We start from the raw sequence: 23,289 nt of genomic DNA, 5'->3' as shown, positions 1-23,289 counted from the left end.
CTCATTACTTGCACATGACAGAAGAGAAAATGTGCAAATCTTGTTCATATTTTCAAGATATGATAGAGCCCAATAATTGGACTGGGAGAACCCAATTATAATGGAACCAGATAAATTGCTTCCACGGGAAGAGTATTCAACTTATTTATGTTTGACACCCCAAATCTGTTTAGGTTTAAAGCCTTAATTTAGCAGAGACAAAGTCACTGTCCCTATTCATTTTAATGTAGTGTACTTCCCAGTGCTTGCTATCTTGCTTGTACTTTTTGTAGATTTGAGCATCTTTTAGACAGGCAACGATTTTCCATTGTTTGTGTGAACCACTTATTCAATGAAAAGCAATAAATAAATATAATTCAATGAAAAGCAATATATAAATATTTGAAACGACGGTAGTACTACTGAAAATGTTTTCTCTAAGATTTATCCTTTTGAATTCTGCCTCCTTAGGCAATGATGGAAGAAATTGCTGGATTCGAAGATCGCCTGAACAGCCTTAAAAGCAAAGGAGAGTACTTAATAAATGAATGTGCAGAACATCTCCAAGCAAAATTTAAGCAGAACATAGAAACCCAAATGCAAGGAACAAGGGATAGCTATTCAGCTATATGTAGCACTGCTCAGCGAGTAAGTCTTGATCTGCCCACATTTAGCACATTGACAGAATGCAAACTGTGTCAGAGTTCATAACAGGCACAAAATGAGCCTATAGTGCAGTGGTTCCCAACCTTTTTCTACACTTACGTATCCCTTGGCAGCCTATTCCCATAAATTGTACCCCTCATATTAGCAGAATATTTGTAATTAATATCATTGCTGTTATCTCAAATTTATATGTTTTCAACTACTGATCCATGCCTGATAATACACAAATTGATGACCAAAAACTAGCAGTTGGTGGGGCTTTTACAGCTGGCTAGCTACCTTCCTGCCTGCCTGCCTTGCTGGCCCCACAAGGCATTCTAGTACAGACCTGCCTTTTTCCGCCATTATTCAGTTATTTTTTGAGTATTCCAAGGTCCTGGCAAGTACCCCTGGGGGTACACGTCCCCCAGGTTGGGAAGCACTGCTGTAGTGGAATAGTTTTCACTATACATTTATAGAATAAAAAAACAGAAAGTATTATTGAGATTTGATTAAGTAGCATTGCAAAAGTGCATCTTTTTTTAAACTTGTTGGAAGTCTTACATAGCTTAGAGTTTTTTGTTTTTAATCTATCAGCCTATTATCTTGGGCAAAGTGCTGCTTTCAGTGGTATTATCAGAAATATTAACAGACTGATTTCATGTAGGTGTACCAGAGTTTAGAGCATGAATTACAGAAGCATGTGAACCACCAAGATACCCTTCAGCAATGCCAAGTTTGGCTTTCTGCAGTTCGGCCAGAATTAAAACCAAGTCCTCATCCACCTTTCAGCCTGGCAGAAGCCATTAAACAGGTAAAAACAGTTACAGGAAATATTTAATCAAAATAACTTATCTACCAGAATAGTGTATTTGTATGAGTCCAAATTACATGCATAATTAAGCGAAAATAGGTATGTTCATGGAGATCTTGATGAACTTATTGGCTGCTATCATTTCCAGAAGGATGTTGAATGCAGCATATGGAATAGAATGCAAAATAATTTTAGTGGGGTATCATTTAGGGATACTACCTAAAAGATATCTCCAGTTGTATTTTTTTTTTTTAAATAAGATACTTGTAAAGACGCGGGGGGTCTAGAAAAATCCAATTTTTTAAATACCTTATGGGCAGCAGGTCTGGTCTAGAGGGTAGAGCCTCCGTTTGCCTGAAGATAACATCCACAGGTCGCCAGTTCGAGGCCACCGGCACCGTGCGACCTTGAAGCAGCTGACAAGCTGAACCGAGTTATTCCATCTACTCTGAGTGTGGGAGGATGGAGCTGAGAATGTTGTGACCAGATCAGAAAGAAACATCTGAATGTTGTGGTTTCTTGAAAGATAGAACCTTCTTTCAAGTTGTAAAAATCCCTACGGGGATTTAATTAGCCTGTCTATGTAAACCGCCTTGAATAAAGTCTGAGGACCAAGAGAAATCTGAGGACCAAGAAAGGCAGTATAGAAATACCTGTATTATTATTATTATTATTATTATTATTATTATTATTATTATTATTATTATGCATTTGTTTATTAGTTTGTAATTTTCCTGCATGACTGCCTACTTTCCTAAAACTTCTGCCCTTTTAATCTCATCATAGATTTGTATCTAAATACATAAATATTTTGACCACGTTTCTGTATAATTGAGAAAGAGAAGGTGGTATTGAAATGGAGGTCAGCTTTGCCATATGTACCCAGTGAAAAATACTTCATAAAAAACATGATTCATTCTGAATGAAATAATCCAAATGTGCATTGTAGGAGCCATTTTTAATTCCATAGTTCTTTTTCTTGTAGCAATATTTTCGTGCATTCTCCAATCTCACTTAATGCACCTTGAGCCTTTGAAAATCATGCATTAGAATCCAGCAAGCAATGGAGTTCTGTCTGAGCAGAATGTATAATGGGGAAATGCTTTAGCAGAATCCTTTGGGTGTTTTATGCAGTATTACTTCTAAATGTAATGTTACATATATGAACAGTAAAGTAACCTCTTCCTTTCATGGAAGCTGACTTGTCTTATCTAGCAAGTCCTTAGAATGCTGCTATTTGAGATTGTAATGACATTAAGAGAAGAGTGGATTAAGAAATTATGCAGAGAAACCAGACAGCCATGAATCTGTTCAGATGTCGATTAATTAATTTGGCTAGATGGTCAAGCCGTTCATGTTAATTCTGCACAAGAAACATGAATCTTGTTTTTTCGTCTGTAAGGGCAATACACAGGTCGACCTTTAGCTGGATAAATGTTTGGGGGACTGTTAAGTGTCAACAGGATCTTTAGTAGCCCGTGTGGTACACTGATGGACCATGAGGTTCACCATAGTAGCAGCCTCTCTGCCAGTCTGTGGAGCATTCCTGCGAATGCAAGGCCTGGAAGGCCACACACCTGACAGCACCCTGCAGACCTGCTGCTGCAGATTCTGCCAGAGAAGAGGCATGTTTGGGAGCAGGGATGGGGTGGATTTCAGCAGCAACAGCAGCGTCCACAGCATCCATCTGGGGCTTAAGGCTCTGCAGAGCTATGCCAGCAAATGAGATACCATAGTTTTGAGGAGTCCTCCTGTAGTAGACCATGTAGTGGCTGGGAAGTTCAGCAAATATTTTATTTTCTTTCCTCTCCTAGCCAGCCTCATTCCCTGCTGGCGCATGGGATACAGTGGATGCTCCTTTGGCCTCCCTAAACCTAGCAGGGTATAGGATTAGACTGTAAGAAATATTTTGTTCCTTAAAAATTAAATATAATTGAATTACTGTCTTAATACACTGAACAAGACAGACATGTGCATAGATGGAAGGGTGTCCTTTTGAAGTATTCCTCTTTCAACTGTTCTTCTTAAAGCAGAGATTTATAATGACTTTGAAAGGTTTGTTAGTTCATAGCAACTAATGCCAGGCTTTTGCCGGGGTGCTGCGGGAAAGGCAGTATAGAAATCTTCAAAGTAAATAAATAATACTTTATTTAATAACAACAAAAATAGCAATTTCACAATTAAACTCTCTATTATTTTTATTCCACTGCAGTACTAAGTAAAAATTTCACTGAAATTTTGTGATTTGTGTTCTCTTGAGAGCATTCTCTTATTTTTCATAGGTCAAGCATTTCAGAGCACTGCAGGAGCAAGCAAGCACCTATTTGGATCTTTTGTGCTCTATGTGTGATTTATCAGACAGCACTGTGAAGAATTCAGCAACAGACATCCAGCTAATGAAGCAAATGGTATGAGATAAAGTGTGACAGACCTTCTCTAATCCTTCTTAGAGATGTAATTGTCTTACTTTGTCACAAAGGTCATTTTAGGTAGTATTAGTTTGAACAAGCAGCTACAGTACATTTCTTTTGCTGGGGGTTCCCTGAAAGGTATGTATTAATAGTGTACTAAACAAGATAGTGATATCTGGAAGACAATAAATGGTGCATGTTTGTGTTGAAAAATATGCAGTTTTTCTTTTAGGATGTCATGCATTTATTCTTCTCCAGAATATCAAAACGCTTTAAAGTGAGTTTGCAGATTAAATTTGAGGTGCCATTATTCACTGTTACTTCATAAAACAAAACACAGTGTGAAGTCAAATTTAATAAACTTCAGAGATGTCAATTTTCTGATGCCAGCACTGTAAGACTATAAAACTGCAGTTGATCATAGGAAGGCCTTGCCATGACATTGACTTTTCCCATTTCAGTGTTAAAATTCTGTTTCATAATACATCAACTGTAATTGATGCATGCATACATGCATTTCTTTCCATTAATATAAAAGGTACGCATGAAGACAGAATTTTAAGAAGCCAGAATGCTTTGAAATGTTTTCATATTTCTAGAAAGAAATGTTGCCTTTATTATGCTGTAATAATACTACTTATATTACAGAATTATAAATTACTAAAACCATTCAGCAATGACTGGCAGCCCAATCCTATGCATGTCTACTCAGAAGTATGTCCTATGCGTGGACATATGCGTGTCCTATGCATGTCTAATCAGAAGTAAGTCCCATTAGAGTCAATGGGGCTTACTCTCAGGAAAGTGTGGATAGGATTGGGCTGTAAATTTCTTTTCTTCAGTCATAATTAATGAGATGCAGAAAACTGTACAAATCCAGGGCATCCATGACCTGTTGTACAAAGAAATAAACTGATATAATGGAGAATAACATTTTCTACATCTCAAGAAAGGGTTAATGAGAGAAACTCTGGAGAACAGCATGAAGAGATAGCCAAGGCAAAGTCTTTGTAGGTCTTAAATGCAACCAGCTGCTTTCCATATAGGAAGGTTATCATGCTTATTTGTACAGGCACACTCTGCTTATAGATTATCTTGGTTAAATCACAAAATATAAACAGTGTAGTGCAACTGTAGCTGGAAGACAAAAGAATTACATTAGTCAAGCCAGATTCAAACCAATTAAAGAGTTTCACCATGTTGAACAGAAGATAGGTAGGTCACAATTTTTTGGAGTAGACACAAGGCAAGCTTTTTCATATATTTATAACTCCTGTGTCTTTACCAACTTGAATTGTTTTTTTTTCCCTCAACACTGTCAAACTTGACCAGTTTCAAGATTAAATTGCAATAAAACAATTTAATTATCTGTCCCTATGCTGCTATCCTCTCTGGTTTGATATTTGATGGGGCTAAGACTTTACAGTACTAGAGACTTATGCAAGCTTTCTTTATCCTCCATTCTTGTGGCCCGTGTCCACCCCCTACTGTAAATCTATTGCAGGAGTCTGCCCTACATAAAGCAGTAGTGTACATTAAATACAGCCCACAAATAATTGCATTAAAATGTTCTTGTTACCCACTCCTGTATTTTTCAGATTGAAGATCGGATAATGAACTCGCAGTACCTTGCTCAAGGATGGGAGGAAATAAAACAAATGAAAGCAGAGCTTTGGTTATATTTCCAGGATGCAGATCAACAAATAGAGAATATGAAGAGACGAGGGGCAGAGCTGGAGCTCAACATTTCTCAGAATATGGTTTTGCAGGTGAAGGTAAGAAGCATTTTTTATTTGTATAAAAGATAATTATTTATCTAGCAATCCATTTTCTTATTACACTTTTGACAGTTTCAGACTGCTGTATATTATTTCTTTTGAACAACTGCAGGTTTGCAGAAGGAATGAGGGGCAGGGTGGCAGTTTGTCTGTTGACACTGCAAAGTGTGCAGCTGAAAGGCAGGTAGTTGAGTTCCTTTCTGTATCTTGCAGTCTTGCAGTAAACAGGGGTGTTCTCTGAAATTCAGATCATGCTTGCTCCTTGGTCAAGGAAATGCCTAGTTCATTAGGCTGGCAAAGTTCCCAGGCCATTTCTTTCCACTAAATTTTGGTCCCCCAACCACCTTCTTTTTTAAAGAAAAAACAGTGTTTGTACTATGTTATACGTTGCTAGTATTTTTGCCTAGTGTTTTTCAGGGATCTGGTTTGTCTGCATTCTCACAGGATATGATGGAAAGGACAAAATGGGGGTGGGGTGGATGTGTTCCATTCAGGGGTATGGAGAACAGGACAAGGAAGAGACAGCATGTCTTCTAAAGGTGTAGGAAAGAGAGATCCTGAATCTCCTGTCAACTTGAAATCTGAACCTACCTTAAATCTGAACCTCCTAGGAGAACTGGCAATGCCAAACAACTTTCTGTTTGTTTTCTTGTTTCCAGTAAAGTCATCCAAACTGAAATCTTGGAATTTTATAAAAAGGAAGAATGTTGATCTGTCCTTTATGTCTTTGTGATAAACCCAAAATAAAGTACTTCAAAAGTTTTCAGTTGGACCTCAGGTTTCAGTGGAATTCTTCTTTGCTTTTCTTCCTCCCCATTTTCTCTTCTTTTTATATATAGGAATTCAATCAGAAGCTGCAGTCTAAGCAGGCAGCGTTGACGGCTGTGACTGAAAAAGTGAGCAAACTAACCCAGGGACAGGAATCACCTGAGCACAAGGAAGTAGGACACCTGAGCAACCACTGGTTGGACCTTTGCCTACAGACAAGCAATGTGCTGCTCCACAGGGAGGAGGACCTTCAGAGGACAAGGGATTACCATGATCATCTAAACGTGGTAGAAGTCTTTTTGGAAAAGTTTACACAAGAATGGGACAATCTGGCAAGGTAGGGAAAATCTATCTGACTTTTTCAGATCAGATTATATTTTTAAAAATACCAGTTGTTTGAAACATTGCTCATTAATGCAATTTTAAAAAATCTGCTGGTCATTACAGCAGCATAGGACTACATTCACAGGAATATTTTGGTTCTGCCTTATACTCTGACAAACGATTGGTCCATTCAGCTTGACACTGTAACTGACAATGGTCCTCCAAAGTCTTAGGCAAGAATAGTTGCCACTCTTGCTCCTTGAGATACTGAGGATTGGACCTAGCACATTATGCATATAAACCACAAAGTTATAACTACCACTGAACTATAACCCTTCTACAGTCATGTACCCCTACCAGCTTCAGGGTTGACTGTGTGACTCAGAGAAGAAGAGCAAGATAAATATGGTGAAGTATGAACTTGGTCCACTTTAGTGCTTCTGTGGCATATGTAATCTAGAGCAACATTTCCCAAACTGTGGGTCACGACCCAGTGTGCAGTGGGTCACAACGCAATGCGCAATGTCACATTACAAAGCATTTGTAGGAGCCTCTGGAAGCCACTTCTGGGACATGCCGGACATATGACCCACTCCATTGGCCACCACAGGCCTCAGAATGCCCTGAGGAAGCAACCAGAAGCAACTTCCAGTTTGCATATGCAGCATACTTCCAGTTTTCTTTCATCAGCATTCTGGAGCCCATGAAAGGCAATGAAGTGGGTCATGGGTCCAGCATGACCTGGAAGCAGCTTGCAGAGGCTTCCAGGAATGCTTTGCAGTGCAACACTGAGCATTGTATCATGACCCACTGCCGAAAACAAGATAGGTCGTGGCACTAAAAAGTTTGGGAACAGCTGTTATAGAGGAATGTTCCCCAGCAACACAAACGCTTAGGGCGCAATCCTATCCTAGACTGGATCAGGCAAGCCAAGAGACTTGCACTGTATCCAGCACAGGATAGGGGCCCAAAGTGGCTCAGCCAGAGGCAAGCGGAAACTTTTCCCCTTACCTCTGGGTAAGGCACCCTGGCCCCTATGGGTCTCTTTGGACTTGCGCCACCTCCTGAGGCTCTGGCCTAGCCAACTCACGAGGAGGTGCAAATGTGCCTTATGGCATGTTTGCGACCGTCCTGGTCTAGCGCAAGGGATTTGCGCTGGCCCAAGTGCAGCTCACGTTTGTGCTACATGAAGCATAGTCAGGTTCAAGAGCTGGCAGAGTATTACTTTATATATAACTTGTATACAGTATAACTTGTAGCTTTGATTTAAGATGTAAAAGGTAAGCTCTTTTAAAGAAACTGAACTCCATAACCCATTTGGTTTCTCCACAATTTCATAGACAATTCTTGGAAAAAAATATGTGATCTTCTCAAACTTTCTGAGAGAGCTCAGAAAAATCCCAGAAATTTGTCCCCACTAAGCTATAAACCTCCACTCCTCTTTCCCCTCTCACACATTCTCCCCCGTATGTGTTAGTTTCCAGTTCCCCCAACTACATTTCGTAGTGTTCCTTATGCCTGTCTTGGTGCTATCAAAGTACCAGTCAGAAGATTGTGGGGGGTGAAGAAAGAGGGAAAAAGACCCATCAGCAGAGCTACAGCAGGTGTCAAGAAGGAAGGGCTCACAGGTTGGAGGGATGTCTGTAGCCATATAGGAAGATCAGCTCAGATTACAATTCAAGTCTTAGAAGTATGTGGGAGATCATAGTACAGAATTTGAGGTATGCATTATGAGCTGTAAAGGCTCTTTGTATTCTGAGCCAAAGAGCTACAAATTTTAGTAGCATCTCCAGTTATATAAGGCTTTGTGTAAGAAGTGTTTGGCAAAGTGTTTGGCCTTACAAATAATTCAAAGGAGCCTAATAGAGTGCTTCACATTTCCAGTTTTTGAAGACCCTAGGTGTTCAAAGATTGTACAAAATCTTGCTCTGTATTAGTATTAAGATCTACATTGATCTTCACCTATTTTTTTAACAGATCAGATGCTGAAAGTACAGTTACACATCTTGAGGCTTTGAAAAAGCTAGCTTTGGATCTGCAAGAGAGACGATTTGCTCTTGAAGACTTAAAAGACCAAAAACAAAAAATGACAGAACATCTAAATCATGATGACAGAGAATTGGTTAAAGAGCAGTCAGGACACTTTGAGCAGCAGTGGGTTCAGCTAGAGGACCTTATTAAGAGAAAAATCCAGTCATCTGTCTCCACATTAGAAGAGCTGGCTATGGTCCAGGCCAAACTTCAGGAACTTACGGAATGGGCAGAAGAGCAACAACCTAGCATCTCTGAAGCCCTCAAGCACAGTCCACCTCCAGAGCTGGCTCAGAACTTCCTTATGGATCATCTCACTATTTGTAGTGAAGTGGAAGCCAAGCAGCTTGTCCTGAAAGCACTTATAAAAGATGCTGATAGGGTGATGGCTAATTTGGGACTTCATGAAAGACAGACACTTCAGAAATGCATCTCAGATGCCCAGGATCATGTGGATTGCCTTAGTGATCTGGTAGGACAGAGAAGAAAGCATCTAAATAAGGCATTATCTGAAAGGACTCAGTTCTTCCTGTCAGCCTTTCAGGCAATGAATCAAATTCAGCAACATGAAAAAAAGTTAATGCTCCATGAACATATCTGCCTGCTACCAGAAGATGTGGGCAAGCAGATAAGGACTTGTAAGAACATACAAGCCAGCCTCAAGGCCTACCAGAGTGAGATAACTGGTCTCTGGTCTGAAGGAAGAGGTCTAATGAAGGAAACAACAGAACAAGAGAAGAGTGAAGTGCTAGATAAACTGCAAGAGCTGCAGAACATGTATGATGCTCTTTCACAAAAATGTAGCCAGCGTCTCATAGAACTGGAGAAACATATGGTTTCTCGGAAATACTTCAAGGAAGATTTAGATAAAATTTGTCACTGGCTAAAGCAATCTGATATTGTCTCATTCCCAGAGATCAATTTAATGAATAGCAATTCTGAACTTTACTCACAACTTGCAAAGTATCAGCAGATTCTTGACCAGTTCCCTGAATATGAAAATCTTCTGCTGACACTGCAAAAAGATGGCCAGGAGATCTTACCATCTCTCAATGAAATGGATCGTTCCTATCTTGAAGAAAAGCTTAGTGCCTTACCTCAGCAATTTAATACCATCATTTCTTTGGCCAAAGACAAATTCCATAAGGCCCAGGAAGCCATTCTGGCCCGTCAGGAGTATGCATCATTAATTGAATTGACAACAAAGGCTCTGTCTGAATTGGAAGATCAGCTGGTGCTCATGCATAAGACCCCCTCTACCCTTTCAGCCAAAGAAGTTGTATCACTCCAGCAAGATTACAGAAGTGTCCTAAGTGAAGTTCTAAATCTTGGTGCTGCAGTAGATGAATTAAATCAGAAGAAAGAAACCTTTCGGAGCACTGGACAACCATGGCAACCAGAAGAGATGTTAATGCTCATCACTCTTTATCACAAACTAAAAAGACAAATAGAACAAAAAGTGAACCAATTAGAAGATATGATAGAGGCATATCAGGAACAGGAGGAAATGTGTCAGCAGCTTGAGACACAGCTGAATTCTGTACAGGAAGAACAAGTAAAAGTGAATGAAGAAACACTTCCAGCGGCAGAAAAGTTAAAAATGTATCACTCTTTGGCTGGCAATCTGCAAGGTGCAGGGATCATTTTGAAGCGTATTGCTGAACATCTTGAGATGCTTTCTTCTCAGCTTGACCCAGCTGCATACGATAGAGCAAATAATCAGGTGCGAGCTTGGCAGGAGATGCTAAAGGCATTGCATGTAGCTGTTGGCGACACTGTGATTGAGTGTGAAAACCGTCTGGTGCAAAGCATAGATTTCCAAACTGAAATCTGCCACTCACTTGATTGGCTGAGGCACGTTAAGGCAGAATTGAGTGACTCACTGAGTTTTGATTTAAAATTGAATAGTATTCAAGAAGAGATCCGTAAAGTTCAGATTCAACAGGAAGAAGTCCAGTCTAGGCTGAGGATAATGAGAGCACTGAGCAGTAAAGAGAAGGAAAAGTATGTGAAGGCCAAAGAGCTGTTACCTGCTGACCTGGAAAACAGTCTTGCTGAGCTTGCTGAACTTGATGGTGAAGTCCAAGAGACAGTTCACAAGAGACAGGTCAGGATACTCTTGGTTCCCTTTTAATTATATTTTGTTACCCACAAGGAAGTATAGTTAAAGATTAGAATTTAGTTAGCATATAGTATACCAATGAGGCACAATGTTATTGTTATCCTGGCAGCCTGACAGTGGGTATGACCCCAAGCATATTATTATTATTATTATTATTATTATTATTATTATTATTATTATTATTAACAGTATTTATGTACCACTTTTCAAAAGAAAGTTCACAAAGTGCTTTACAGAGAAAATTGAAACAAAAAACTAATGGTTCCCTGTCCCAAAAGGGCTCAGAATCTAAAAAGATGCAAAAGAACACCAACAGATAGCCACTAGAAAAGACACTGCTGGGGTGAAGAGGGCCAGTTACTCTCCCCTTGCTAAATAGAAGAACACCCACTTTAAAAGTGCCTTTTACCCAGTTAGCAGGTGTTAAATCACAAATTAGTGTTGCTTTATAAAATAAGAAAAGGCAGGATAACTTGTAAGATCCTTTCTTTTTCCTCAGAGATATAAAGCCTATCTCTGATATGTAGATAGTCTCAGTATGACAGATTGGTGTGCCTGAAAGCCCCAATCTCAAACTATTTATTTTACCCGCTCCTGAAATGATGTAGCCGTAGGGCCCAATCCTATCCAATTTTCCAGCACCGGTGCAGCAGCAATGCAGCCCCAAGGTAAGAGAACAAATGTTCACATACCTTAAGGGGGCCTCTGTGACCACTGCCCCACCACAAGATGAAGTGCATGCCCCATTGGAACAGCTGCACCAGCACTGGAAAATTGGATAGGATTGGGCCCTTAATCCCCCAGACTGCTCTTAATCTGATTTATCATGCTATGGCCATGGTCACTGCCAAGTGCAACCCAGGTAGCTGGATCATAAGCATGAGAGCTTATAGTTGTATCCCCAAAAGTAAACCTGAAACTGAAAGTACCAGTGAGTACATGAAGTACTTCTAATGATTTAGGAAGATTCCATTGAAGAAGTAAATAAATAAAATCAGTAATATGACAAATACAAATGTTTCTTTTTGACAAGTTGTGGTATAGAGATATTATTATAATTATTTTAATAATTATTAAAAAATATTTATATCCCCCTGTGGCCACTTCTGCACCCTCGGTGTTGCCCCAAGGAGGCAGGTCCATGTCATTATGGATTGGCATACAATATTTAGATGCCCTGAGTGTCTCTACCTATGACAGACTACAGAGAGATCAAGAGACTGGTGCTCAAAGAGATTTATTTGGTAGCCTTAGAAATAAAAGGGAGCTGTGGATGTGTTTTCATGGTCTCTGCCCTTCACCTATAGAGAGCTTCCTCGGTATGGGAATGATATGAGGATATGAGGGTGATTTATTAGGGCTCTGAATGGAATGGGACTGACCCTGGCTGAAAATGCCAGGAATCACTCCCTGGTGTCATATAATGAACTGGGCTGTTCTTCAAACTCCTGTGGGACTCACAACCTAGTTCATGACAGTGAGGGGGGCAGGGGAGTCTCCCTGATAGAGTCACGTGAGGCTGTCTAGATCCAAGCCATCTGCCCCTGTAGCCTCTTCAACTCTATGTTTCTTCTTTAGCCCTACTTAGAGCCCAATCCTGAACAGTACGCACTGGCTTACTGCAGGGGCCAGCGCCTGTGCTAGCTCAGCACTGGGCTAGTGCCAGGCAAGCACCAGGCCTCCACTGCTCGGCGGTCAAGTGGACTGCTGAGCCACGGCACAGTAAGCGGGGGCAGGGAGGGGGTGGGGAGGAGGCGTTCCGGGGAGCGGGGAGGCAGGCAGAGGGCAGAGAGAGGGCGGGGAGGAGGTGTGACAGGCAGGTGGGGAAAGGGTGGGTGGGAGGCGTGCCAGGGGGAGGGAGCAGGGAGGGAGGGAGGCGGTCGATACTGTGCATTTGTGTGGGGCTCTGCGCCCTACACGAACTCCTTTACCCTACTGCCGACCTTTTGGTCGGTGGTAACTTGAGTAGCCCCATTGCAGGTTTACTTCCCTTACCTGGGAGAAGGGGACAAAAGTGCCCTTCTCCCGAGGTGCTGCCCACAGTAGCCTTTGGCACACAGGATCCGGCGGCAGCCATTTTCAGTGCTGCCAAAGCTGCGTGCCATGGGAGTTCAGGATTGGGCTGTTATTCCCTTACCTCAATCCCCTGCCTGGGGCTGTGCTTCCTCATTCCACCTTATCATCTCATGCCTTCCTACTTTCTGCTCCTTTGCTTCACTTCCTTTTTCTTCCTCCTGTTTCTTCCTCCTCTTTTTCTTCCTCCGGTTTCCTTTCCCTCTTTTTCTCCTTCTTTTTCCCCATAACTTGCTGCTTCCTCCCTTAAATCCTCCAAAATCCCCCATCTCCCCACCTTATGTTGATCAATGGCTGCTGTAATGCTGTCAGCACCTTTCCCTAGGCCATCTCCAGGTGATGACATCATCATTTGGTTGGTAGCCATGGAATGCCTTATTGTGAGGTCTCCTCACACCCGGGATGCCATGGATGCATGGATGCATCTCTCTATCCACTTTATCCTTCCCATGCATAATTTTATTCTGTCAATATATTCTGCTCAATATTCTGTCAGATTGAGCGTACTGTGGGAGCAGCAAGACAGTTCTCCTATGGCAAGAATTTCCACAAACTGGGGACTGCAACAGAGAAGGATTTCTCCTGCATTGAAACACCATACCTCAGAGGCAAATGTGAAACCTCTCTGTTTCTGTAGAATTTTCTGTTTTATAGTCCTTGGTGTCCAAGGAACTTGGGGTGTCTTGAATATCATTGCTTATAAGAGTATAAACCCTAATGCATATACAGTGAATTTGAATTCATTGTGTGTGTGAATTCAGTTACACATTCCTTTAAAACTTGCAAGTTGTTTGCACAAGGGTTTCTGCCTCCAGCTTCTGGTACATATGTTCTTCATGATGGAAAGTAATTTTATTAAGATTTTTTTGATAACATTATTAATATTTTTATTTCAGGAGAAATTGACCAAATTATATGGTCTGTGCCAAAGATACTACCAGGTTTCTCAGAGTGCTAGTAATTGGCTTGAAGATGCACAGGAATTGCTACAGTTAGCACGAAATGGCCTTGATGTGGAGAACTCAGAAGAAAACCTAAGGAACCATATAGAATTTTTTAGCACTGAAAAGCAATTCCAAGGCCATCTTGAAGATCTACGGATGCTCATCTCTGAAATGGAGCTTTTCATTCAAGCCTCAGGAAAAAAAGAGCTGGTGCAGAATTTGGAGAGTTTAGAGGAGAAGGGTATGGAATCAGAAGAAGAAGCACAATCACAGAAAGAGTTGCTGCAAAGGTACATTTTAGCGTTTAAAAATGAGAAGTGTTCTAGCAGATTATTGTCCCATAAAATGACATAGAGAAGGAAGTTGTATCTTCTTTTCAGAACATCAACAGTTGGAAAAGATAAAAATGAACTCATGAGTTTTCTTCTTTAACTATGTAGCGAGTTTTAAGTTGGCCCCTTGAAGCAGAATTTCTCCAAACTTTTGGCTTTTAAAAATGTTTGCATTTGTTTTGGCTTATAAAAAATACTCCACACTTTTGGCTTATAAAAATGTTTGCATTACGAACATTTACAAATAATGTTTGCACTTTAACCAGGCTGCTGCTGTGAGTATACCCCCTTTTACTTGCATCTTTTTTTTTTCAGATTAACCCTTTAGTTCACTTCTCAAAGGGTTGCTTAAGCCATTTCTACCCAACGTTGCATATTTGCAACAGGGATCAAATGTGTACACCTGTGAACACGGTAGAAATGGGTTAAACCAGTCAAGTAGGTTCAGAGTAGCACCTTGCTTCTCCTGGATTATGGAGTAATTTCCAGAAATATATCCCTAATTCAGGCAGGCATTAACCCTTTTTTTTCTGGTCTGATTCCTAGGGTTGAACCACTATTCTATGGGACTATGTCCCATTTTCATCAATGTTTTTAACAAAAGGAGCAATGATTTCTTATTCATGTTTTGCTCCTAATTTAGCTGAATTAAATGAAATTTAAAAGCTGTACATCAAGAGTTTTATTCTTTTATGTAATATATTTCATATTAACATATTTGCTAGCAGCTGTAACAAATGTAACAAATACACATTTTTGTGTATCATACAGTGCTAACTGATTTCACATGGCATTTTCTCTGTTTTTTCAAGGTGTGCTTCACAGTGGCAGGAGTATCAGACTGAAAGGCAGCAGGTCATTGACTTGATGAATGAGTCTGAGAAGAAATTAGCTGAATTTTCTGTAGCTAAAGCTACATCCAGTTTTGAAGCAGAAGAAAAATTAATATCGCATAAGGTAAAGCTTCTAAAAATACTGGCAGGTCATAATTTCCCCTGGTTAGTTTTGTTACACAAAATAGAGGCACAAAAATAAGGCTGCAATCCCAACCACGCTTTCCTGAGAGTAAACCCCGTTGAACAAACTAGGACTTACTTCTGAGTGGACCTGTCTAGGATTGTGTCCTAAGTTATTTAAAATAAAGTTGTGACTTCTGTGTCAGCAGTCGATAATACTTCAACAAGAGGCAGTGATGACCAAATCAGTAGCAGTGTCATGACTCTTGGCCCCCAGTAGCAGGACATTGCATTTTGGTCAAAGAAGGAGCTGCTATAGTGTAATAACTAAGAGCACAATCCTGTATTTGTCTACTCAGAATTCGTTTGGGACTTATTGCCAGATATATGTGTATAGGGATTCAGGCTTAGAGATCGGGCTGTGAATTGAGACTTTCCTGGTTTGAATCTTGTCTTTGATGTGAACACATTAACAGCCTGATCCTATCTAACCCCCCCCCCACACACACACACATACAAATACAGGTGTACCAATGGAACATGTGCAGCATCCTAGAGTGGCAAAGGCAGTTGGAGAGATCTCCTCATAGTAATTGAACTTTTGTTCACTTGCCTTGAGGAAAGTCTCTGCTTGGTCACCTCAGTCCTGTTCCAGCCATTTTGTGAGTACCGTATCAAGAAGTGTTAGGTTAGCTGAGTGGGAGAAGTATAGTATTGAGCCAAATATGAGTGCTGCTGAACCCATATGCCACATAAATCAGGACTTAGGTCCTTTCATGTATTAGGCACTAAGTGTTAAAAATTATGCTGCCACTATGAACACTGTTAGAATGCAAGCTATGAGAGCAGGAATGACATTTTATCTATTGATTCAGCTGTATTAGAATTGACCTAGACAACAAGGGAATTGTTTTTATGCAAATGATTCAGTGGTAACTGTGCCACTGTTTACGTAAAATATTTGTATTCTGTCTTTCACCTCCTGTAAAGGGAGGTGCTCAAGTTGGCTAATGACTAGAGGTGCTTGTTGCTGGTGAGTAAGATAGGCTTACATCTTCAAGGCGCGATCCAAACCGCGCCTTGGGCCAACGCAAGTCCCTTGTGCCAGCCCAGGAGGGTAAAAAACATGCCTTAAGGTGTGTTTGCACCTCCTTACAAGGAAGCCGCGCTGGTGCATCCAGATGTGCCAACACATGGAGGGTGAATCCAGCCTCCATGGCGGCTTGCTTGCCAAGTCTTGCGTCGGCCCACCTGGGTCAACGCAAGAGGAAATGGTAGGCGTGAGGGAGGCGGGGAGGAGGCGGGAGGGAGGAATTCCTGGGCGGGGGGAGGGCGGGTGGTGGGCAGCCCCAGGGACAGGCAGCGGGAGGCGGGGCCGGATTCCAACCCTTATTCTCAGGGAGAATGGAGCGACTTCAAGCTGCTCCACTCTCCTCAGACTTGTGCCACCTCCAGAGGTGGTGCAAGTCCGAGGAGACCCATAGGGGCCAGCAGCCCTTACCCAGGGGTAAGGGGAAAAGTTTCCCCTTGCCTCTGGCTAAGCCACTTCTGGCCACTATACTGTGCTGGATACATCACAAGCCTCCTGGCTTGCCTGTACCCGTGCAGGATAGGATTGCGCCCTACTGAATGCAATGGGCTTACATCTGAAAGTAAAGTACACAGTTTTCAAACACCTCTGCTAATGACATATTAAAAGAACACAATGATATTCAATAAAAATAAATATTAGCAAAACCACAGTGCAGCACCAGAAACAATGTGAAGACGGCCAAACTAAGAAAAAATAGAACAGATCCATATAAATATGAAAATATAAACTTGACCCCAAAAACTAAATACAGTACAAGCGTTTTCTGCTGCTGTTAGAACAGTGGAAGTGATGGGGCCAGCCTTGAATCCCAAGCTGTTCCATTACATGAAGGCCACTGCAGAGAAAGCTCCTCAATATCTTTATTGTAGTTATCATTAGGATATTAGTGTCACTAGTAAATCATTTGATTTGAGTTTTACCTCATTAATGCAATTTACCAAATCACCACCTTTGAGCAGATTCGACCAGTCAGTCTTTTCATCCAGAAGACATCTAACTGCCTCTAGGAGCGACAAAACAGTTTAGAAAAATACGATTTCCCAATGCTGTTGGAGTAGAATTTATGTGAAGCAACCTGTAATATGCTTTCTTCTACATCAATTGCCAGCTATTTACAAACAAAACTATAAAAACATGAGAAGTATATTGCAAAGCACTTTTATGGCTTTGTCTGAATAATGTGTGAGGTTAACATTGCATATTTGATTAGAAGCTTTTTGTAATATTCCAATAAATTTTCTGTATGAAGACACCGATCTTACATCTTTACAAACAGATATCTATAAAGGGTATGAGTTGCAACTTTTCTGTGCCTAAAAGTTAATCCTGATGTCTGCTAGAAAAAAACAATGATAAATCATTTTCTTAGTGTTAAGTTTGTAAAAAAAAAATCCATTCCAGGAGTGATTTATTATAGCTATTGTATAGCTATTGTATACACTTAACAAACCTGATATGTTGCCATAATTTATGCTAAATGTTCTAAAACTTTGATGTGAATATGAAAACCTTTTCTTTTGCTTTCTCAGTCACTGGTGTCTGTTGTAAACTCTTTCCATGAGAAAGTCATTTCACTGGATGAAAAGGTATGCCACTTGGAGAAAATAGCAAATGATGCCAGCAAAGCAACCATAAGTAGGTCCATGACAACTGTCTGGCAGCGTTGGACCAGGCTCCGTAGTGTTTCGTATGATCAAGAAAGGATTTTGGAAGAATCAATGCAGGAGTGGAATGTATTTAATGATAAGGTATAAGAATTCAACCTTGCTCAGTATTCTATACATATTAACCGTTCACTATTCTATGCATGCATATTCTGTGTTTATAATGTTCAGATTCAAATATACAGACTCGGATGAGAAGTGGAAACTATAATCCTGTTCAAATGTATATATAAGTCCCAGTGGACAAAATGTGAGTTATCCTGAGCAGACATTCATACAATCAGCTCTGCACATCTTATAATCACACAGCAAAGTATGTCAATCAGCATTATTATTATACACCTGCAGAAGAAGCCTAAAAGGTATTGGGCTATGGCTGCATTAGTTCTACATGGGTGATATTTGAAATTTAAATCCAGTAGTGCTTGTAGGATTAATAGGGTCCTATAAAGTTGTAGGAATTAAGTTTACTATTTATTTATTTACTAATTAAAATATTGTAGGCCACTAATCAATCCCATTTAAGAACTCAAAGTAGTCTTCAGCTTCTGTCAAACAATAAAACTCATCCATGCTGGATCAGGCCAAAGGACCATCTAGTCTAGTTTCCTGTATCTTACAATGGCCCACCAGATGCCTCAGGGAGCACACAACAAGATACCTGTATCCTCTTGCCACTCCCTTACATCTGGCGTTCAGAAATATTTTAAAACAAATGCAGAGAGGATGAGACAATAACAGATCAAGGACGGACCAAACAGAAAAAAGGCTTCACTGCCTGCTTAAAAGCAGGTGGTATAAAGGTCAGCCAGACTTTCCAGGAGAAGGAGTTCTAGAATTAATGAGCCACCACTAAAAAGGCTCTGTCATGTGTTTCTACCAGTTAAGTCTCCTTATGCAGAGCAGGGTCTAAGATGACAAAAGCAGATGACAAAAGCAAAAGATGACAAAATCTGCTAAGTGGTAATAGATTTATGTGGGGAGAGACAGTATTCCAGGTACCCTGGTTCCAAGCTATTATAGCATGTTAAATTGTGCCTGGAAACTAGAAAGGCAATCATTTTACCAGGGCAAATACCAACAGCATGTTGTCATGTTGCTAACACATCTCGCCCTGTGTTTGTCTTTGGGTCTACATTCTTCCCTTTTGCATTGCCTTGGGCTCACACAGTACAATTCTGTTCACTTCTACTCAGAAGTAAATTGAGTGCAATAGGACTTACTCCCTGTGTATAGGATTTCAGCCTTACAGCCCAATCCTATGAGTGTGTTTTGCAAGCATAACATGCTTTGTGACACTACTGGAGTGTGCAACCTGGCCACTGGTTGCATGCAAAGACAGATCAAGGACACTCACAGGTGCAAATAAGGCTGTGCAGAAGGTTGGAGAGAAGTGGGGAGGATATGGATCGGGGGGGGGAGCTGAACAGGAAGGAGATGGGGCAGGATGGAGGGCAAATTTGTTTGTTCATTTGTTTGTTTTATTCAATTTATATTCCGCCTTTCTCCCCGAAGGGCACCCAAGGCAGCTAACAATAGAAAGATTAAAATACATTAAAATACAGAATAAAAACAAATAAACATTAAAAATAAAGACAAAAACAAGATAAAAATACAGAGCAATTGGCAATAAAAAACGCATATTAAAAACATTAATTTATAAAACAGCCTTTATAAGGACCCAGGATTTATAAATTGGACCCGGGACTTGTACCAGTGATATCTCTGGCTCTGGTCTGAGTTGAGCCATGGCAGTAGCTGGGGCTTGCCCCAGGGCAAGGGAACTTCCCTTTTCCTGAGACCTCAACCTCCAAAAAACTCCTCGTGGGATGCAGCAGACACCACATTGGCACAGCTGCACTGCTTTGTGGGAAGTTACGGAAGATTGGGCTACATACGAAGTACACTTTGTTTCAGACAAACATGGTGTGTGGAATAAGTCGCATCAAAGATTTTGTAGGTATCAATGATGCTTTAACAATAGTTATTCCTTCTTGTTACAGCAAGTTTTAGAAAACCAATTAAAATTGTTGTTTTTGAAAAATCTCTCATTTTTAGATGCAAAAAGCAACTGAGACCCTAGATAACTTGCAGGATCGCTTACCAGAGAGTTCAGTAGAGAAGGCCTCAAAAAATGAACTTCTGGATCTTCTGGACTATCATTGTACTTTTGTTCTGGAACTAGAACAGCAGCTGTCATCTTTGGGCCTGCTCAAACAGCACGCTTTTAGCATCCTTCGGGACATTGAAGTAGCATCTGGCTCTCAAGAGCAAATGCCTATCATGCAAGAAATCAAAGCAATGCAAGACCGATGCTATAAGTAAGGAAGTATATTTATTGCTGTGATGGGTTTCCCATTTCTGGATTTAAATTGGCAAAGGAGCCAGTTTTAAGCTGGCAGTGGGGAATGGGTATTTACTACCATAGCTGATAACATATTATGCCAATTAATCAATTAAATAATGCAGACTTGATAATGATGTATCTTATCTAGTGTTGCTCTAGTACAGGGCTGGTCAACCCTGGCACAAGGGCCAGATCTGAGTTTCGGGTGAATCCTTCCTTCCTGAGACTGGTACTTACAGTTATGGCACCGCAGGACTTCATGACCCCAGATCGGGAAAATGCAACACTCAGGGCAGTTGTGTCCTCATGGAAATCTGGGCACAATGCCAGAGCATTGCATTGTCCCAATCTGGGGACATGAAGTCCCGCAGCACACTGCAACTGTAAGTACAAGGGACCACATTCCCGGTGCGCAGTGGCCATGGCTTTGAGCGCCACTGCTCTAGCACAGAGATGTCCATCCTTTCCGCTTTAGGGCTCCTACACCTTTAACAATTGTGTAGGGTAGGGAATTTCAGTAGATGCAGCTTGTCATCTGTGAGACAACAAGCTGCACTTGCTGAATTCCCCCTTCTACACAAAGGTGCCCTAAAGGTGAAAGGCTGGTCACCCCTGCTCTAGCACTAGTTTAGAACATATGTGCCTCCTACTGAACAATTAAGCATTTCCAATTCTTCTGTAAGATACATAAGAAATTAATTTTCAAAAGTTTTGACAAAGTAAGATAAATATATTAACTGCTACTCAAAATAATAAAAAAAATTATTTGTATTTTGAAGCATGCAGCAAAAGGTGAAAAGAAGTGGAAAAGTGGTTAAACAAGAATTGAAGGAGCGTGAAGAAGTGGAAAGAGAGATTAATAAAGTGAAGTCTTGGATTCAGGAAGCCAGAGAATATTTATTAAATCCCACAATAGATATAGATTCACAACTTGAGGAGTTGCAGGTATGTCAAATACATAGTGGTCTTAAGCTGTTTAACATCACCTTATGGCTAGAGGTGTGTGTTTCTGGTGAGTAAAATAGGATTACAGCCTAACAGCACAATCCTGTGCATGACTACTCAGATGTAAGTACCATAGTTTTTAACGGGTCTTACTCCCAGAACGTGTGTATAGGATTGCAACTTCAGTCTTCTTGATCACAATGGGCTTACTTTTGAGTTAAATAAATGACACAATTTTGAAACACCTCTATTTATGGCTTACTGCTAATGAATACTGGCAGCATGATCCTCTGTGTATGTCCATATTGGACTCATGCAATGTCCTGTTCAAATTATGAGATAATGCTTTAGAATCCTCTGCAACAAACTTGGGTTCCACGGCAGACAGGCAAACATTCAGTGGCAACAAGAAAGCTCCATGTAAAAGACTCCCTTTCAAGTACAGTTTGAATTCCACGGAATAAGTCGAACCCCTTATCCTATTGTGGACATTATGTGGGTGAAGTTTCCCCGATAGTTACCCATTTTCCTATTTGAAAATTTCCAGGGGATTTAATGTTTGTAAGCTACCTAAGGAATTTATTGTGCTGTTTTATCATATTTATTCATACCTATGAGGTTTACCTATATGCTGATCATGACTGACCCTACTGCCAGGGTTTCTGTAGGGCTGTAGAGTTTTGAATGGGTTACAGACTAGCAGATACGTGATGAGCACACACTTGTAGTCTGGCATAAAGATCTGTGACATTATACTGCAGGAGCTTGAGGCAAAACTAAACTGGCAGGGCCTATACCATAAGAACATAAGAACATAAGAACATAAGAACAGCCCCACTGGATCAGGCCATAGGCCCATCTAGTCCAGCTTCCTGTATCTCACAGCGGCCCACCAAATGCCCCAGGGAGCACACCAGATAACAAGAGACCTCATCCTGGTGCTCTCCCCTACATCTGGCATTCTGACTTAACCCATTCCTAAAATCAGGAGGTTGCGCATACACATCATGGCTTGTACCCCATAATGGATTTTTCCTCCAGAAACTCGTCCAATCCCCTTTTAAAGGCGTCTAGGCTAGACGCCAGCACCACATCCTGTGGCAAGGAGTTCCACAGACCGACCACGCGTTGAGTAAAGAAATATTTTCTTTTGTCTGTCCTAACCCGCCCAACACTCAATTTTAGTGGATGTCCCCTGGTTCTGGTATTATGTGAGAGTGTAAAGAGCATCTCCCTATCCACTCTGTCCATCCCCTGCATAATTTTGTATGTTTCAATCATGTCCCCCCTCAAGCGTCTCTTTTCTAGGCTGAAGAGGCCCAAACGCCGTAGCCTTTCCTCATAAGGAAGGTGCCCCAGCCCCGTAATCATCTTAGTCGCTCTCTTTTGCACCTTTTCCATTTCCACTATGTCTTTTTTGAGATGCGGCGACCAGAACTGGACACAATACTCCAGGTGTGGCCTTACCATAGATTTGTACAACGGCATTATAATACTAACCGTTTTGTTCTCAATACCTTTCCTAATGATCCCAAGCATAGAATTGGCCTTCTTCACTGCCACCGCACATTGGGTCGACACTTTCATCGACCTGTCCACCACCACCCCAAGATCTCTCTCCTGATCTGTCACAGACAGCTCAGAACCCATCAGCCTATATCTAAAGTTTTGATTTTTTGCCCCAATGTGCATGACTTTACACTTACTGACATTGAAGCGCATCTGCCATTTTGCTGCCCATTCTGCCAGTCTGGAGAGATCCTTCTGGAGCTCCTCACAATCACTTCTGGTCTTTACCACTTGGAAAAGTTTGGTGTCGTCTGCAAACTTAGCCACTTCACTGCTCAACCCTGTCTCCAGGTCATTTATGAAGAGGTTGAAAAGCACCGGTCCCAGGACAGATCCTTGGGGCACACCGCTTTTCACCTCTCTCCATTGTGAAAATTGCCCATTGACACCCACTCTCTGCTTCCTGGCCTCCAACCAGTTCTCAATCCACGAGAGGACCTGTCCTCTAATTCCCTGACTGTGGAGTTTTTTCAGTAGCCTTTGGTGAGGGACCG

The 23,289-nt window shown here is 41.1% G+C and overlaps 1 protein-coding gene across 1 annotated transcript in view; it reads left to right on the top strand.

Annotated features, from left to right (window-relative positions):
• Positions 1 to 23,289, top strand: part of SYNE1 (spectrin repeat containing nuclear envelope protein 1) — a 314,290-nt gene that overhangs the window by 114,033 nt on the left and 176,968 nt on the right. The window contains 11 exon segments of the mRNA XM_066615722.1: positions 1,292 to 1,438; positions 3,721 to 3,846; positions 5,448 to 5,624; positions 6,467 to 6,732; positions 8,697 to 9,239; positions 9,594 to 10,857; positions 13,842 to 14,150; positions 16,168 to 16,179; positions 17,800 to 18,018; positions 19,993 to 20,284; positions 21,126 to 21,226. Of these exon segments, the coding sequence (XP_066471819.1) occupies positions 1,292 to 1,438; positions 3,721 to 3,846; positions 5,448 to 5,624; positions 6,467 to 6,732; positions 8,697 to 9,239; positions 9,594 to 10,857; positions 13,842 to 14,150; positions 16,168 to 16,179; positions 17,800 to 18,018; positions 19,993 to 20,284; positions 21,126 to 21,226 (3,456 nt within the window).

Source organism: Tiliqua scincoides, chromosome 1, assembly GCF_035046505.1.
Source record: "Tiliqua scincoides isolate rTilSci1 chromosome 1, rTilSci1.hap2, whole genome shotgun sequence".
In the NCBI taxonomy this organism is placed as follows: domain Eukaryota; kingdom Metazoa; phylum Chordata; class Lepidosauria; order Squamata; family Scincidae; genus Tiliqua; species Tiliqua scincoides.
This window is presented reverse-complemented; position numbering and strand designations above follow the sequence as displayed.